Genomic DNA, 17,888 nt, shown 5'->3' with positions numbered 1-17,888 from the left:
ATTTCAGAAGTTAGAAGTAGAAATAAAAACTGAATCTGGTTTCATGGTTCATGATCTCAGGAATTTTGTTGTGAAGTGTTTAAGGGCAGTAATGACATTTCTGTCTGCCATATTACTGAGCATGTAGAAGTGCTTAGGACTTAGTACCAAGGCCTAGTGATGATTTTGCGGGTAAGCCCAGGGGATCTATGTAATGAGAGTGAGTTTAACTAATATTTGTGCAATCGTTGTGTGACAGGCACTGTCATAATTGCTTTACAGGTATTAATACCTGTAATTAATACCCCATAATAATCCTGTGAAGTAGGTGCAATTATTATCCCCATTTTGTAGGTTGGTAGTAAGCTGAGGCCTACAGAGTTCAAATGACTTGTATAAGGTCACAGAGCCAGTAAATGGCAGCTCAGCACTTGAGCTCAAGCAGTATGGCTCCAGAGCCTATGCTCTTGACCACTAAGAGTGCAACTTTTTTCTTCAAAGATCTTAGAAGGAGCAAAAAAATAACAACCTTTTAATACAAATTATTGGTAGTATTGAGCATGCCTCTATCTTCCTTTGACTGACAAACTTTTATTGCTATCTATAGATGATATCAGTACGGACATACCTCAGAGATATTGTGGGTTCGGTTTCAGACCACTGTAATTAAAGCAAGTATTTCAATCAAGCAAGTCAGACAAATATATTTATTTCTTAGTACATATACAAGTTGTGTTTACACTATACTGTAGTATATTAAGTATGCAATAATAGTATTTCTAAAAAACAATTTACATACCTCAATTAAAAAATACTTTATTGCTAAAAAATAAAGTATTATCTGAGCCTTCAGTGAGTTGTAATGTTTTTGCTGGTGGAGGGTCTTGCTTAGGTGTTGAAGGCTGCTGACTGATCGGATGGTAGCTGCTGAAGTGTAGGGGGCTGTGGTGATTTCTTAAAGCAGAACAACAGTGAAGGTTGCTGCATTGACTGGCCCTTGCTTCCACAAATGGTCTCTCGATAGCACACAATGCTGCTTAATAGCATTTGACCACAAGAGAGCTTCTTTCAAAATTGGAGTCAGTCCTCTCAAACCCTGCCGCTGCTTTTTATCAACTAAAGTTTATGTAATATTCTAAATTCTTTGTTGTCATTTAAAAATCTGTACAGCATCTCACTGGGAGTAGATTCCATCTCAGGAGACCACTTTCTTTGCTTATCCGTTAGAAGCAACTCTTCATCTGTTTAAGTTTTATTGTGAGATTGCAGCAATTCAGTCACATCTTCAGGCTCCACTTCTTTTTTTTAATCTTCATTTATCAATTTCCCCCCTCCTTTCCTTTTAATTTATTTATTTATTTATTTTTGGGTGTGTTGGGTCTTCGTTTCTGTGCGAGGGCTTTCTCCAGTTCCAGCGAGCGGGGTCCATTCTTCATCGCAGTGCGCGGGCCTCTCACTGTTGCGGCCTCTCTTGTTGCGGAGCACAGGCTCCAGACGCGCAGGCTCAGTAGCTGCGGCTCACGGGCCTAGCTGCTCTGCGGCATGTGGGATCTTCCCAGACCAGGGCTCGAACCCGTGTCCCCTGCATTGGCAGGCAGACTCTCAACCACTGCACCACCAGGGAAGCCCCAGGCTCCACTTCTAATTCTAGTTCTCTTTCTCTTTCCACCACATCTGCAGTTTTTTCCTCCACTGAAGCCTTGAACCCCTCCAGTCATCCATGCGTGTTGGAATCAGCTTCTTCCAAACTCCTGTGAATGCTGGTATTTTGACCTCTTCCCAGGAATCACAAATGTTCTTAATGGCATCTAGACTGACGAATCCTTTTTAGAAGGTTTTCAGTTGACTTTGCCCATGTCCATCAGAGGAATCACTATTTATGGCAGCTATAGCCTTATGAAATGTATTTCTTAAATAAGAAGACTTGAAAGTGGAAATTAGTCCTTTATCCACAGGCTACAGAATGGATGTTGTGTTAGCAGGCATGAAAATAGCATTAATCTCGTTGTACATCTTCATCAGAGCTCTGGGGTGACCAGGTACATTGTCAGTGAGTCGTCATATTTTGAAAAGAATCTTTTTTTCTGAGCAGTATGTCTCAACAGTGGGCTTAAAATATTCAGTAAACCATGTTGTCAACAGATGTGCTGTCATCCTGGCTTTGTTGTTCCATTTATAGAGCACAGGCAGAGTGGATTTAGCCTAATTCTTGAAGACAGTAGGGTTTTTGGAATGGTAAATGAACATTGGCTTCAACTTAAAGTCACCAGCTGCATTAGAGAGCCAGAGGACAAGAGAGCCTGTCCTTTGAAGCTTTGAAGCCAGGCATTGACTTCTCCTCTTTAGCTGTGAAAGTCCTAGATGGCATCATCTTCCAAGAGAAGGCTGTTCATCTACGTGGAAAATCTGTTGTTTAGTGTAGCCACCTTCATTAATGATCCGAACTGGTTCTTCTGGATAAGTTACTGCAACTTCTACCTCAGCACTTGCTGCTTCACCTTGCACTTGTATGTTATGGAGATGGCTTTCCCTTAAATCTCATGAACCAACCTCTGCTGGCTTCAGACTTTTCTTCTTAAACTTCCTCACCTCTCTCAGCCTTCATAGAATTGAAGAGAGTTAGGGCCTTGCTCTGGATTAGGCTTTGGCTTAAAGGAATGTCGTAGCTGGTTTGATCATCTGTGCAGACCATTAAAACTTTCTCCATATCAGCAATAAGGCTTGTTTTGCTTTCTTGTCATTCATGCGTTCACTGGAGCAGCACTTTTAATTTCCTTCAAGAACTTCTCCTTTGCACTCACAGCTTGGCTGTTTGGCACAAGAAGCCTAGCTTTCAGCCTGTCTTGCTTTTCAGCATGCCTTCCTCATTAATAAGCTTAATCATTTCTAGCTTTTGATTTAAAGTGAGACACGTGCAATTCTTCCTTTGACATGAAAACTTAGAGGCCATTGTAGGGTTATTCACTGACCTAGTTTCAATATTGTTGTGTCTCAGGGAATAGGGAGGCCCAAGGAGAGGGCGAGAGACTGGGGAACTGCCAGTTGGTGGAGCAGTCAGAACACACACGTTTATTTATTTATTTATTTTTTAAATTTATTTATTTATTTATTTATTTCAGTTATTTTATTTATGGCTGTGTTGGGTCTTCGTTTCTGTGCGAGGGCTTTCTCTAGTTGTGGCAGGCGGGGGCCACTCTTCATCGCGGTGCGTGGGCCTCTCACTATCGCGGCCTCTCTTGTTGCGGAGCACAGGCTCCAGACGTGCAGGCTCGGTAGTTGTGGCTCATGGGCCTAGTTGCTCTGCGGCATGTGGGATCTTCCCAGACCAGGGCTCGAACCCGTGTCCCCTGCATTGGCAGGCCGACTCTCAACCACTGCGCCACCAGAGAAGCCCCACACACGTTTATTGATTAAGTTCACCATCTTATACGGGCATGGTTCATGGCGCTCCAAAACCATTGCAGTAGTAACATCCAATATTATAGATCACCAAATATAATAATAATGAAAAAGTTCGAAATATTGTGAGAATTACCAAAATGTGACACAGAGACACGAAGTGAGCAAATGCTGTTGGAAGAATGACGCTAACAGACTTGCTTGATGCAGGGTTGCCACAAACCTTCAATATGTGAAAAGCGCTACAAAATGAAGTGCAATAAATGAGATAGGCCTGCAGGTGGTACACTCTGTAAATTTAGAGTGGCAATGTGAGGCTCTAGAATCAGAAGTTATGAGTGCTAGCCCCGTTCTTCCTGCATGACTTGAGATTCCTGTGTCATCTCTGGCCTTGTTTCTTCATCTCTACAGTGATGGCAGTGGATGAGTTGATTCCCTTCTAGCTCAAAATCTGTAGTCATTTCTGGGAATCGTAGCTCCTAGTTCTTTTTACATTAGTAGGTGCTTCATGCTTTGTTGATTGATGCTTATTTAGTACAAATTATATCTGCTTATTTAGTACCCCTGCTTTTTTTAGTGTAAATTACAATTCATGTTCAGTAAGTAGTTGTCTCTCAGTATCTGGGGGAGATCGGTTCCAGGATCCCCCACCACAGGTAACAAAATCTGCAGGTGCTCAAGTCCCTTATATAAAATGGTGTAGTATTTGTATGTAACCTACACACATCCTCCTCTCTACTTTAAATTACCTCTAGAGTACTTATAATATCTAATACAATATAAATGCTGTGTAAATAAATAGTTGCCTGCCCATGATAAATTCAAGTTTTATTTTTGGCTTTTTGTATTTTTGTGGCATCAGTTGTTATTTCTCCTCATTCATTTCTTATTTTGTTTATTTGGGTCCTCTCTCTTTTCTTCTTGGTGAGCCTGGCTAGAGGTTTGTTGATTTTGTTTACCCTTTCAAAAAACCCGCTCTTGGTTTTACAGGTTTATATTTTGGAACTTTCTGGAATTCTCCCCTTACCCCCAGATGTTTTCAATCAGAGGTTGATCGAATCCTTGGATGTGGAAACCATGGATATAGAGGGTTGGCTCTATTTTTAATTTATGTTTTATCAGTTCACCTCTACTGGCAGGTGCTAATTAAAAATTGACTGAGTCTAATAACTTCTAATCTGAGAGCGCTCATCCTTTTTCCCTTGATACTGTGCAGTTGACTGCGCATTCAGGAATAACGCTGATCCTAACCCTGTGTCCTCATTTGTTGTAGCCTGTTTTGTAATGGTGCAGACAAGAAGGAAAAAGAAACTTTTTAAAAATCAACACATTCTCTTGTTTCTGAAAGGGACATAAAATTTGGTGTCATTTAATTAAATGATAAGTTATCTGGATAAAGAAATACTACTGTTAACAGTGGAGTTTGAGGGATTTGTTGGCTTCTCGTTTAATGATAATAATTCTGGAGAAAATGCATAATTTTAGATGATAGCAGTCTTTTCTGAGTGATAGACTGTAGCAGTATACAGGAAAACCTTATGAGTCAATGAACAGAAAAGGCTTAGTGGATAGCTGGTTTGGGGAAATATGAAAGAACTCCTGATGTTCCCAGTAGCCTTGGTGTGGCCACTCGAGACTGTTACTTTCTGAAGATCCAAGTTGTGGCCCAGGTTATAGTATACTTCAGAACCACACCATGAGAAGAATTTGCAATAAACCAGAATATTTTTACCCTTGTACAAAATCAGGGTTTGCCAATACCTAGAAATAGCTCTAAATCGTGGCATGTTTTGTTTTGCCCTAAAAATAAATGTGTGTGTGTTTATGTATGTATATGTATGCGTATGTCTATATATATATATATACTTATATACATACATACACACATGCTACAATTTCACTGTCTAAAAAAAGTGCAGCTATAAAAGTGACGTGCTGAGAGTTGTAAATGGACTTTTTCTACCGAAGAGATGCCTTAGAAGCTTAAAGAAAATTTCTTAAAAGAAAAAACAATTAGAGTAAACCTTGAACTATATTACTGCAAAAGGTGATTGAAAATACAAATTAAATGTTAAGGAAAATAAAAAAGTTTCAAATATAGGTCTGTCCTTCTGTGGTTCAAAATATGTAGGGCCACCACCAGAGATTTTAATTTCCTTAGTCTGGAGAGAGGATTACCCATTGACAATTCTTTTGAAAGCTACCCCCCACAGAGGGTAGCCTTGCCTTCCTACAAATCTGTAGACTGTATAGTGTCAGAGATGGAATCCTGGGCAGGGCAACCCTTCATTTCTCACCCAGCATGCAATTTATTTGTATACTTTGTGTACAAGATGTTTGAGCATAACCTTGTTCTGAAAGTAACAATTGGTCACTTACAGAGTGAGGGGTGAGAAATAGAATTGTTCTGCTAGTGGCCAAATGCTTAAAACTTAGGTGAGTTTCCATTTTGATGAGTTAAGGAAGCAAAACTAAATAGAGGTGAGCTTTTCTTTTACACTTCTTGTGCTGATGTGTTTACTTACTGTGGTTTCTTTGCATGATCATCTGATTTAATCACACACAGGATCCTAGAATCCATCTGTATGTAGCTGAATGATGCGCTGGGAAACCCTTGATAACTTTCATGTTTTGTTAAATCTGTGTAGTATTTCTTTAAGTCTCTCTTTTAATCATTCAAAAGCTAAATAATTACATCAGTTCTCATAAGATTTTCCAATGATGAATTCTATATTAGTTGCATGACTGGCTCATTTTCTTGGAATTTTTTTTGAGTTACCAAATCTTTATAAATTGTAACTTGGGAAGCTTTAAAACTGCCTTAGTTTTCTAATTTTTTATATTTATGTTCAAATATAATTAAGTTGATGGGGATATGTTGGAAAGTGATTAAAATTTTGTGGAAAGGCGATAGTCTTTGATGTAGTGAGAAAACAGTTATTAATTATGCACATATGAGGTTGTCTTATGTTTGATTAATGGCTGTTATTCAATGCCAGATTTTATGTAATTAATGATTTTGTAGCTTTTGATTTGATTAAATACCAGTGTAAGACAAGGCTTAGGGAGAAAGAAACAAACTTCATCAAGATTACAGGCAAGATATTATTGATAAGAATTGTGATAAAAATCATCTGTTTATACTTAGGAAGTTAAGTGTGTTCATATTAGCTGTAATAATGACTCAAGGAAATTTAGTTTTAGGAGTACAAGATTAAAGCCCATTCTTCCACATATTACAAACATTTAGAGATAATTCAGCTATTTCTAATTTTTTCTCCTTTATGCAGTAAACCTTCTTTGTATTTGGATAGATAAATGCAAAATTTTGGTTCAGATTATTGAAATAGCAACTCACCAAAAAGAGAGTGCACATGAGTGAGAGTGCCTGGTGGAAATGGGTCAGTGAAGGGACAGGTGGACATAAATGCTTGCTGTCTGGTTATTTCCATGTTATCAGTAGAGTACTTCTTTCATATTTTTTAATGCTGGAGTACACCTTAAATCATGTACTATTAGTGTCATTTTTTAAAAGCATTCTACTTAAGAGGCATCCTTCAAGGCTTTTCTCATATATTCTTCACTTTTATTTACTCTCTGCAGGAAAGCTCATCTGTTCTAGTGGTTTCTGTGTGGTGACTCTTAAAGCTATTCCTCAGTGTTTCCAAGTTGCTAATTATGTTAGCTTTCTATTGCTGTGTAACAAACTGACACAAATTTAGTGGCTTAAAACATTACTCATTTATTACCTCACAGTTCCTTAGGTCAGAAGTCTGGGTGGGCCAAGCTGGACTCTCTGGCCAGGCTGGGCTCTTATCTGAAGGCTCTGAAAAGAATCAACTTCCAAGATGACCCTTGTTGGCAGAATTCAGTTCCTTACGGTTTTAGGACTGAGCTCCCCATCTTCTTACTGGCTATCTCAGTGGGGGGCGGATTGCTCTCTGCAGCTAGAAGCCACATTGAGAGTCTTCCTTGTGGGCCCCCTCATCTCAACAGTAGAACCTCCCTCAGGTCAAATCCCTCTCAGACTTCAAATCTCTGACTACTGCTGTCATCTGAGAATATTTGCTTTTAGAGAGCTTTAGTGATTAGGTTAGGTCCACTCAGATAATTTCACTATTTTAGGTCAATTGATTAACAAATTTAATGGCATCTACAAAATTCCTTTTGCCATATAAGGACATATCATGGTAGTAACACCATGGGGTGAAGGTCATGAAGGCCATCTTAGAATTCTATCTACCATGCTAATGGGTGTTTTCTGCTTAGATTTCTTGTTATTATTTAAAATGCCCAGAAGCAACTTTACCTTTCCCCTCATATATCTCCAAATCCTAAATTTCCTTTGTTACTTGTTCTCCCCGTTATGTAGAATCTTGAAGTCCTTTATCCTTTTGCCTCACTCTTCACATCCAGGTCTTGTCATATTGACCCCTGAAATATTTCTTGAGTGAATTCTTTTCTTTTTCTTTCTTGCTATGTAGTCTTTACCATATATAAATATTTCTGTTAGAGTACTGGGGAACTGTCTTTTCCATTCATTTATAAAGTGCTTTGTTTTTATTACTTTTGATGTTTCTTTTAAAAACTTGTAGAAGTCTGACTGTAACTGCATGAACTTGCCAATGAACCTTGTCCTGTGTTTGTAGATTTTGCACATGTTTTATTGCAGGGGGTTATTGCATAACCATTAACTGATAAGGTCTAATTTAAAATCTATTGCATTGTCTTTTCTTACTATACATTTTAATCATAATTAGGGACATAATACTATGTATATTTTTGAAAGTCAAATTATATATTTTATATATGCTGTGTTTTGTTTTAAAGTCAACATGTTACATTGAAATTAGTATAAAACTTTCCAACTTTGCTATGTTTTATTCATTTATTAACTATTTGTTGAGTCTTTACTATGTACATGTCATTGCTAAATGTGGGCACTGTGGTTGGAAACAAGCAGATATTGTTGTTGCCTTCATAGGACTTACATTCTAGAGAAGACAGACAATAAACCACTTAAGGATGGCATGTGCTTTGCAGAAGACATGTGGGAAGCTCTGCTAGCACTTGTGTGACCAAGTCTGGGTTATCAGGGATGGGTTCCTGGAGCAAGAGACATTTGAGCTGAGCTCCAAAAGATGAGTTAGGCATTCCCTTGGTACAGAAGGAGGTAATAGCATTCTGGACAAAGGGATAAGTGCATGCAAAGGTGCTGAGGTGAGATAGACCCAGAGGGTTTGGGAAGAAGGCCAGGGTGGGCTGGAAAAGAGAGTGAAAGAAGGATGATGAGACAGGGACTAGATAAGGCAGTTCTTTGAATGGTACAAACTAGAATAGATTTTGAAAAGATAGTGTGTTGTTACCGTGTACATTAAATATTGGGAAGTTCAGGTTTTTGGTAATTAGGTAAGTTGGATTATACAGATTGATTCTCCTGAGAAATTAACTAAAAATTCTGGATAAAGGAAAACGTTTTCATAAAAGTACTGTGGTGCTGATAACATGATAAGAACTGTGAGGCTAAACTATTAAATGAAGGTTGGAACTTCAGGTAAGTTGAGTGTTGAAGTTGCTTCTGTCCTGGTTGACCTAACAAATTTGAGTGTTGATTTCCCTGGTCTTGACCGAGGTGGGGAGTCCCAACAGGAGACACTCCCATTGAGCTGATGCTCCCTCCCACCTTAGGTAGTTAAGAGAGAATCTGAAGTGAACCGCACCCATTCCCCTACCCCAGGAGACTGAGCACAGCCCTGAGCTTTAGGCTCAAAAGCTCAGAACTGGGCTTCCCTGGTGGCGCAGTGGTTGAGAATCTGCCTGCCAATGCAGGGGACATGGGTTCGAGCCCTGGTCTGGGAAGATCCCACATGCCGCGGAGCAACTAGGCCCGTGAGCCACAGCTACTGAGCCTGCACGTCTGGAGCTTGTGCTCCGCAATAAGAGAGGCCGCGATAGTGAGAGGCCTGCGCACCGCGATGAAGAGTGGCCCCCGCTCGCCGCAACTAAAGAAAGCCCTTGCACAGAAATGAAGACCCAACACAGCCAAAAATAAATAAATAAATAAATAATTAATTAAAAAAAAAAAAGCTCAGAACTGTTCACATGGGCCAAACTCATACTACCCAGGTTGTATCAAAACAAAACAAATAAACAACCAAAAAGCCCTCAAGCCATGAAATTAGTTTTTGGTGGTTCTTAACTGGGCATGCCTCTAAGTATTCAGCAGAAGCAAATGTAGACTGTCGCTAGAGCATTACTGCTTTGTCCTAGACCTCAATTTATTCCCACAAATAATTATACAAGCTTAATGAACAGCTTAAGTAAAAAATGATAAAGTATACAAGGAAACATAGCACCAAAGCGAGGGAAAAAAAAAAGGGAAACTACAGTTGGCACAAGCAGACCTGCAGAGACTTAACATACTAGAATTACCAGACATGGGTTACAAAGTAACTATACTTGCAGTGTTTATTAAAACAAAAACAAGTTTGAAACTACTACGTGGCACATAAAAGTATAGAAATGAAAAAAACAAACAAACAAAAAAAAAGTATAGAAATGACGTAGCAGTATAGAAAAGAGAAAGATGGGAGGGAAGTCAGTGTGAAGGTGTGCATTAGTGCAGGCAAGAGTTAATGAAATGATAGTTTAGGTTTAGGTAGCTTGCAACAGGGGGATTGGAACAAAGATGAGTAAGCATTCCCTGGAAACTTCTTGTTTGACTGAATGTCTGATAGGAGCTGTTCTCTAGCTTTTATTTATAAGATTTTTGAGGGGAGGAAAACATGATGAATTAAGGATTTTGATAAATTAGTTCGAGATAATTAAATTTTTCATGTATTTCAGTTGATCTTTGGTTTGGAAATAAAAATTGTTGAATTTGTCATGCATGATTACCATGCTTTTTGGCTCCTGGAAAGCCATAAATAACTAATTATCTGGTTTTGAACAGATGATTTGTATTTGAAGAGAATTCTTAGTGTCTTGATGTATACTGTATTATATATGAGTTTCTTTCGAGTTAAATGAAAGGTAGTTAGCCCCCAAATAGTTAATTAGATTCACTTATAAGTTACTACCATTATTTTTAGTTCTATCAGAGAAGAAGCTCCCCTTTGTGTCTCTGATTGCTTATTATCTAATTAGTATTTTTTAAAAAGCTGGTCTAATTGAATATGAACTTTTGAAGGATAAAATTGAAGGCCCCTGGGCTGACCCCAGCTTCTTGTCTGAACAGCTTGTGCTGGTGGCTCTGATGGCCACATATGTGGACTGAGAGACAGCAGATATTTGTAAAGAATTAAAATCTTCAACAAGTGGCCAGGAGCTGTTGTACTTTGGAGTTGGTCAAGATGCTGGCCATATGTAGTTGTGTGTCCCACATGGGACAAGATGCTGGACCCACAGGGTCCCACATAGTCTGCTGGATGGTGTGCTTTTTCTGTCCTTGCATTCTAACCCCTTCCCCTTCAGTTGTTTCTTTTTGGTGTTTTTGGTTTTTTTTTTGTTTTTTGTACTTTGGGGTGTGTGTGTGTGTGTGTGTGTGTGTTTTAAGAGGAGGCGTTCTGTCAGCTGTGGATTGTAAGAATCTGTGACCAAGTGGTTTTGAAAAGGGAAGAAAAAAAAAAACAGACTTGCATTTCCTTTTTCAGGTGCCATGGAGGTGGGTTAACCAGTGTAATTAGATGGACTGGCTAGAATTGCTTTGTAGTGAAAGCCTAAGGTTTAGTAGCCTTTTCTGCTTCTGCCAGATTCCCGATTACTCACAGGTAAAGTTCAGAGCTAGTTTTAGAGCATTCCCCAAATGCCTCAGTTTTTCCTTGATTTAATTTTTTTCTGTAAAATGCTATCCATTTAAAGATGTAATTGTGAAAACTGTGATTAGATTACAGATAGTGCCTCTAGTGTCAAGTCCTTGCACCTGACTTCTGATAAAAAATTAAATCCTCAGGTGAGGGATAGAAATACAAGTCTGAGGCAGAGGGAAATAAATGTGTTTTCCGTAGATAATTTTCCTTAATGACACTTATTTAGGGAATTGATAAGTGACCCTCCTAAGGAACTAAAACATTCAAGCAATATTTGTCAAATGATTCTCAGCTGAACTAACCAGTTTTACATCAGGTTGGAATGAGGGTTTTTTAGATGCAGTTGGAGAGATCTGGACCCCTCCATGCCCTTGACTTCCTCTCCAGATGCTGCTTTGCTAAGCCCTGCCCTGAGGGGTAACCTCTCTAGCCTAGAGATAGTCACCAAACTGTGTTGATGGATCCTATTATCAGTTCATTCCCACACAGGTTCTGTTTACCCACAGGAGACAACCTTACATTTTTACTGAGAAGCTTGAGACCATCTTGCATTAACCACCTCATCTTTTTCTAACTCCACGTCATCACTGTTTCTTCTTTTCTTCATTTTTCACCCTCCTTGTCAGAGCTCCTTTCTCTGTGTTCTTCATCCCAGACTTTCCTCTCCATCTTTCATTTCTTTCCTGTTACCCTCTCCTGGCTTTCATCCTCCTCCCTTTCCTCATTGTATGCCACTTATTTTCTTCTGCCTATACACATGCTAAGACCTCCCTTTTCTTATAAAAAAAAAAAATCTTTTCTCCACTGTGTATCTCTGCCACTTTACCACTCCATCTCTTTCCTTCATCATCCACTGAAACTCCTTGATTAAAGAAAATTTAAATTCTGATTCGTTTATCCAGTGGATTTTTTTCCCCCCTCATGGTCATCTTCCTTAGCCCCTCCGTGGCCTTCACATTAAAATTTTTTCTTTTTCCATGACCTCCATATAATCATCTTGGTTTTCTTCTTACTCTTTTGACAAATGCTTTCCCTTTCGGCAAGTCTTCTTTCTTGGAGAGCTTGTCCATTTTCTGAAACTGGGTTTTCATTTTAGTGTTGATAAATTTAAAAATTATGTTTCTAACCCCAACCTTTCCTGAATTTTTTGGAAATCTCCTCTCATAGTCTTGCTTTTTTCCTAAGCCCATCTCACATGCAGTCAATTTCTTTTTCTCCCCTTAAGTTGTAGTCATTTATGTAAGAGAAAGATGATAGCTTACTTCATATTTGAACTATTGTAACCAACACATCTGCATGGGCCAGTTTATTATAGTAGATTTGACTTTTCTTGCACATTGAACACATGATAGAAGTGGGAGATACACCCTAGATTTAAACTACTTGAATCCATCTTGCTTTGGAGCAATATCTGTTAAACTTTCCTTTTCTTCGGTCATCTTTGAAAATGTGAGCAGACATTTAAAAGATGTTTTACCTGAGAAGATGAGAGCTGTTGAAATATTGAGTTGAATGTATATCTTCCTGTCTTTCTGGTTGTGCAGGGAATAGAAGAGCGGACAGGTGACTAGGGGAAGATGTCACATGCGTGAGTTAAAGAAGTAGTGACTTCTGCTTAATAGCAAGAGATGGGATTATAAAGCGTTAATTAACGTTGATTTTCCTGTGGCTGATTAAATGAGTTACACTTTTTTATATTCTTATCCTGTATGTGTAGCATTCCAGAATAAAACTCTCAGACTCTTAGATGTTTCAAAGTGGGGTAAGACATTCATTAAACTCTGGGTACCTCTCTGGAGAGTTGGAAAGGCCAGAATTAGGACCAGCAACGAATATGAGAGGGAAACCTAGATCCAGGACCAAGAGTCAAGTTGATCTTAGGAACTAACAGTAGTGGGCAGGCCTAAGGACCGGCCAGATGCAAGATACGTAGAGGCTGGTGATAATATAACCAAGTCCAAGGTTCAGAAGCCCAGTGAGCAGTCGGGTCATTGAGCACACAGACAATGCAAATTAGAAAAGCAGGAGAGGCCAGAAACTGGGGCACACTGGATCATGAGGAAATCACAATAATTCTTCCTTGGTCTGGAGCTCAGTCCTACCAAGTGGACAACCCAAGAGCTCATAGATAGACTAAGTGAACCAGGTTCCCCCAAATAAAGTGGAGGTGAGCAAGGTCAAGAGAGAAGCTAGATCAGAAGATGACTATTGAAGAGGTCATGAAGGGCATGTAGAAACCTCTAGTGTGAATAATCCAGATTTAGAGAAAAGGGAATATACAAGGAGCTCAGATGAACCACAGCAATCAGAAACCCCATCTTACCCTTTTTTGGCCAGGGGATGGAGAGTAGTGACTTCTATAAGATTCTGAATGGTTCTATATTGAATAAAAATTTTCTATACATATACCTTTTCATTCTTTCATATTTCACCAAATATTTATTGAGTTCCTAGTCAGAAAGCTAATAAAGTACTTGATCACTGGTCATTATTTACTGAAAATGCTGTATGTCCCCAGCACTGTTCAGATATACTCTTTATTGCTGATGTCTGTCATTTAGGGGTGAATTAATAGCCAGTGTAACTCCTGTAGGGCCAGAATAGGGAGTGTAATGCTATATCAGCATCCTGTTTATCTGCTCTCATCAGGGCAGTGTTCCAAATGATTGAGGTTTCAGATCAATTAAGGTCACATTATTTAAAATTATTTAACTCACTTTTGGATAGAGATTTTAAAAATAAGCTCTTATTGATAATAATATGTTATTTTAAATTTTATTTTGATATTGATAATATAAATCATCATTGTAGAAAACTGCAGAAACCATCATGACAAAACTAAAAGCACCTGTGATATCACTTCATAGAAATAACCACTGTTAACGTTTGGGTGTATTTCTTTATGATCTTCTCCTCCTCCCACCCCCTTATTTTAACAAAATTGCATTGGTATTGTATATAAAGTTTTGCGTCCTGATTATTTCACTTACCATTATTACATCGTGAACATTTTATCCAATCTTTAACTATACTTTAATGACTGTGTAACTCTACTCAGGGCTGTACCACAATTTACTTAGACCTTCAACTGTTAGATTATTTACAACATTTTTAACTATCGTAAAACAGTTTTCAGACAGCTATCTTTATGCATAATATTTGTTGGCATCTCTGATTAGCTCCTTTACGTAGATTCCTAGAAGTGTGATTATTAGTTAAAACATACCTGGCATACCTCTAGAAACAAGGGCCACTTGCAGTTTATGATTTCACTCAATTCTCAGATTAACTCCACAAATAGCAAAGTGGGGATGGAACATACAGTCGCTGACTAGGAGTAAACAGGGAATGTGATCTGGTGACTTGAGTGACCCAGAACTCTTGCTCTGTTCTTGGGTCTGCTATCTAGTCGGTTCCCTTGTTTGAGGGAAGAGGTTGAAATTACCAATAGACAGTATGTGTCATAGCCATAGGTGCTCTGTGCTTAATGGTCTAAGGGCTTTTGTGTGTTTTTGTAGGTGTGAAGATGAAAAGAACTAGCACTACCTTTGTAATAGCTTATCAATGGAATAATATTAATTATTGCTACTTACGTGCTGTTGTTATTTTTTAAGTTCCATTTTTCTCTTAATGTTCCAAAATGCATTTAGCTTTCCAGATTCAGACTGCCTAAAAAGTTTTCAATATGTGTATCTAAAACATCTAAATTATATGTTTTTCTAAAAAAAAAAATTTCTATTTCTAAATTATTAGTTGCCAGGGGTTGGGAAGGAGGGAGGGAAATGGGTATGTCTATAAAAGGGCAACCTGAGGGATCATTGTTTTTTTTTTTTTTTTCTTTTGTAAGTTTTGATAGTGTGGTGTTTTTTGCTCAGTGACAAACTTGAAATCAGGTTGATATTCGTAAGTAGTACATTTCATCCAGATAGGTTTTTCATTAAGCTTGTCTACCATGAACAGAAGGAACAAATGTTTTTTAAAATTTCACTATAACTAAGTTTTTTTAAATGTGAAATATTTTTATTTTTTCTCTCCCTTTCAGCCATGAAGACTTTGAATTTATATCAGGAACACGAATGCGCAAACTTGCCCGAGAAGGCCAGAAACCTCCTGAAGGTTTCATGGCTCCCAAGGCCTGGACCGTGCTGATGGAATACTACAAATCCTTGGAGAAAGCTTAAGCTGTTAACCCAGTCATTTCACCTTTGACACCTCACTGAGTAACAAGAGGGGACCATGTAGTTACTGTTGGCATTTCTTTGTGGTGGTATCTGTATGGACATGCTTCCTAAAAACAGACCCTTTTCCTTAACTAGCATCAGTTTTGGTCTGCCTTATGAGTTCTGTTCTGAACTAGTGTAACACACTCATGGTTTTAATGTATCTTTTCCACTTATAGTTAAATATTCCTACAATACAGTCTTTTTGTATTATATTTATGCTTCTGTCTCATGATTTTTTCAAGCTGTTATATCAGTTGTAACCAATAGTATACACATTGAATCTCACTTTTCATCTCCTGAAAAAAGAAAAAAAATCCACTAAACAATAAACTTGGCTAGACCTTGTTTTGGGAATTTTACAAGACATCTGTAGCATTTAGATTTTTTTTTTTACATTGAAAGTACAAACTGCTTCCTTCCTTCCTATCAGCTATTGATCTCTCAACTGTTATGATCTAAAGTATATTAATATCTATGTAAGCCCTGAATGAACTTTATTCAATAAAATTAAACTTTTTGGCTTCTTATTTATGTGACTTTTTAAAAATATTGTTTTGTTTACACATACTTTATCCTTCTTGTGAAGAAGTTTCTGATGGGGAAGGGAAAATACAGGCGTCTTTCATTACTGGAATCTATTGATAATAATTAGTTCCAAGCACTGTTTCATAGTGAATTTTTAAGTGGGAAAATAATAATGCATTCTCAGTCCATCCAAAAACTCAACCTGTTTCCCCAAATATCTCTCTGATATTCTTAAATACCTAAGATGGTGGTACTAGTAATAGAGACATGATAGAGGGAGGTTAGTTCATGGCGGGGGGTGGGCAGCATATCAAGTTTGCTTTTGTAGTATATCCTCAAGTAGAATATTCAAGAGGAGATGCTTATTTAGGGACTGGATATATAATTTTGGTTGAGATGCCAGCATTTTTGATTTGCAGTCGTATTTCCTACGATGAAATAATCTTGCATGATCTGGCCTTGAAAATTCAGCATTATAAAGAGATGGCAGATTATACACGGAGATAATGTATTGTCATTAAGGCAAATGGGAATAAAATACCACTAGGAAAAGAAATAGAAGGAAAAACGAAAACAAAGTAAAAACAGATCACTGAGGGAATCAATTAGTGAGAAAGTTGATAAATAGAAAAAAAATGGAGAATATGAGTAAATAGTTTCTAGTGGATGGATTTATTCACGAGTGGATACTGAATGAAAATATTCATTAGTGGACGATGTAAAAAGTATATGAATGCACATGTTGATAGGAAGAATTAGAGGTGATAGTTGATATGACTTTTTTGGCTCCACATTATCTAGATCTCTTTTAGGGAGATCTCCTTTATATAAATCTTGTATAAATCTTCAATTTTTATGTATATATAAAGGTTGAGGGATTGGAGATGGGCTCTTCAACTGCAGACAGCTAAGGTGTGACATAGCACTTCAGCTCAGCTAATTCAGAAACTCCAGCCTGAAGTGTTGAATGTGTAGGAATGATGCAAAGATGTAAGGACAGAATGAGTTGTGGTTTCATGGTGGCAGCAACAGAGTCAGGATTCTTGGGGCAGTGGTGGTGGTGCTTGTGGCAGTGGGGGTCTCCTGTGCAAAAGTAGTACCCTATCTTGAATATTCTGGGTATGACCTTGGCTGAGTCCTCTGCCACTAACCTCCTTTTGTTCCTGACCATTTTCCAAGCCTCATTCTCTTGCATTTTCCATCAGTTCTGTAAGAGACCCAACAGCCTCCCCATGTATTCCTTTGCTGCCTAAATTATTTAGAGTTTCTGTTGTTTGCCAAGAACCCTGATCGTAACAGGTGACGTGAAAAAATGTATACTTCACATTAAAATCTTGATACTGCTAAATTCAAGGTGATTTTTACTGTTAGCATATTTTATTTATTTATTTTAAAATTTATTTATTTATTTTTGGCTGTGTTGGGTCTTCATTGCTGCGTGCAGACTTTCTCTAGCTGTGGCGAGCGGGGGCTGCTCTTCGTGGTGGTATGCAGGCTTCTCATTGCGGTGGCTTCTCTTGTGGAGCACAGGCTCTAGGCACGTGGGCTTCAGTAGGTGTGGCACGTGGGCTCAGTAGTTGTGGCTCGCGGGCTCTAGAGCGCAGGCTCAGTAGTTGTGATGCACGGGATTAGTTGCTCCGCGGCATGTGGGATCTTCCCGGACCGGGGGTCGAACCCGTGTCCCCTGCATTGGCAGGCGGATTCTTAACCACTGTGCCACCAGGGAAGTCCCTGTTAGCATATTTTAAAAGTTTAAATATAGAGAAAAATTTTTAATACTTAGCACTCAGAAAACTTATCCTTTTAAAATTATAAAAATATACTCATAAAATCAAGCTGAGAACGTTTAGAACAGAAATCAACAGCATCAGGGTGAAATGTGGTCGAAAAAGGAGCTTTGTGTTCTGTCATGTAATTGTCCTTTCTGAGTTAGTCCCATAGTGCCCCCTGTTCT

The 17,888-nt window shown here is 38.4% G+C and overlaps 1 protein-coding gene across 3 annotated transcripts in view; it reads left to right on the top strand.

The window, feature by feature from the left end:
- Nucleotides 1–15,936, top strand: part of PAPSS1 (3'-phosphoadenosine 5'-phosphosulfate synthase 1) — a 111,098-nt gene extending 95,162 nt beyond the window's left edge. For all 3 annotated transcript variants that reach the window (XM_007191000.2, XM_057547015.1, XM_057547016.1), the window contains one exon: nt 15,229–15,936. In XM_007191000.2, coding sequence (XP_007191062.2) covers nt 15,229–15,367 — 139 coding nt within the window. In that variant the 3' untranslated portion in view covers nt 15,368–15,936. The remainder of the gene's footprint in view (nt 1–15,228) is intronic.
- The last annotated feature ends 1,952 nt before the right edge of the window (nt 15,937–17,888 follow it).

This window comes from Balaenoptera acutorostrata, chromosome 5 (genome assembly GCF_949987535.1).
Source record: "Balaenoptera acutorostrata chromosome 5, mBalAcu1.1, whole genome shotgun sequence".
Lineage (NCBI taxonomy): Eukaryota > Metazoa > Chordata > Mammalia > Artiodactyla > Balaenopteridae > Balaenoptera > Balaenoptera acutorostrata.
The sequence above is the reverse complement of the archived record's forward strand: the minus strand, read 5'-3'. Positions and strand labels throughout refer to the sequence as shown.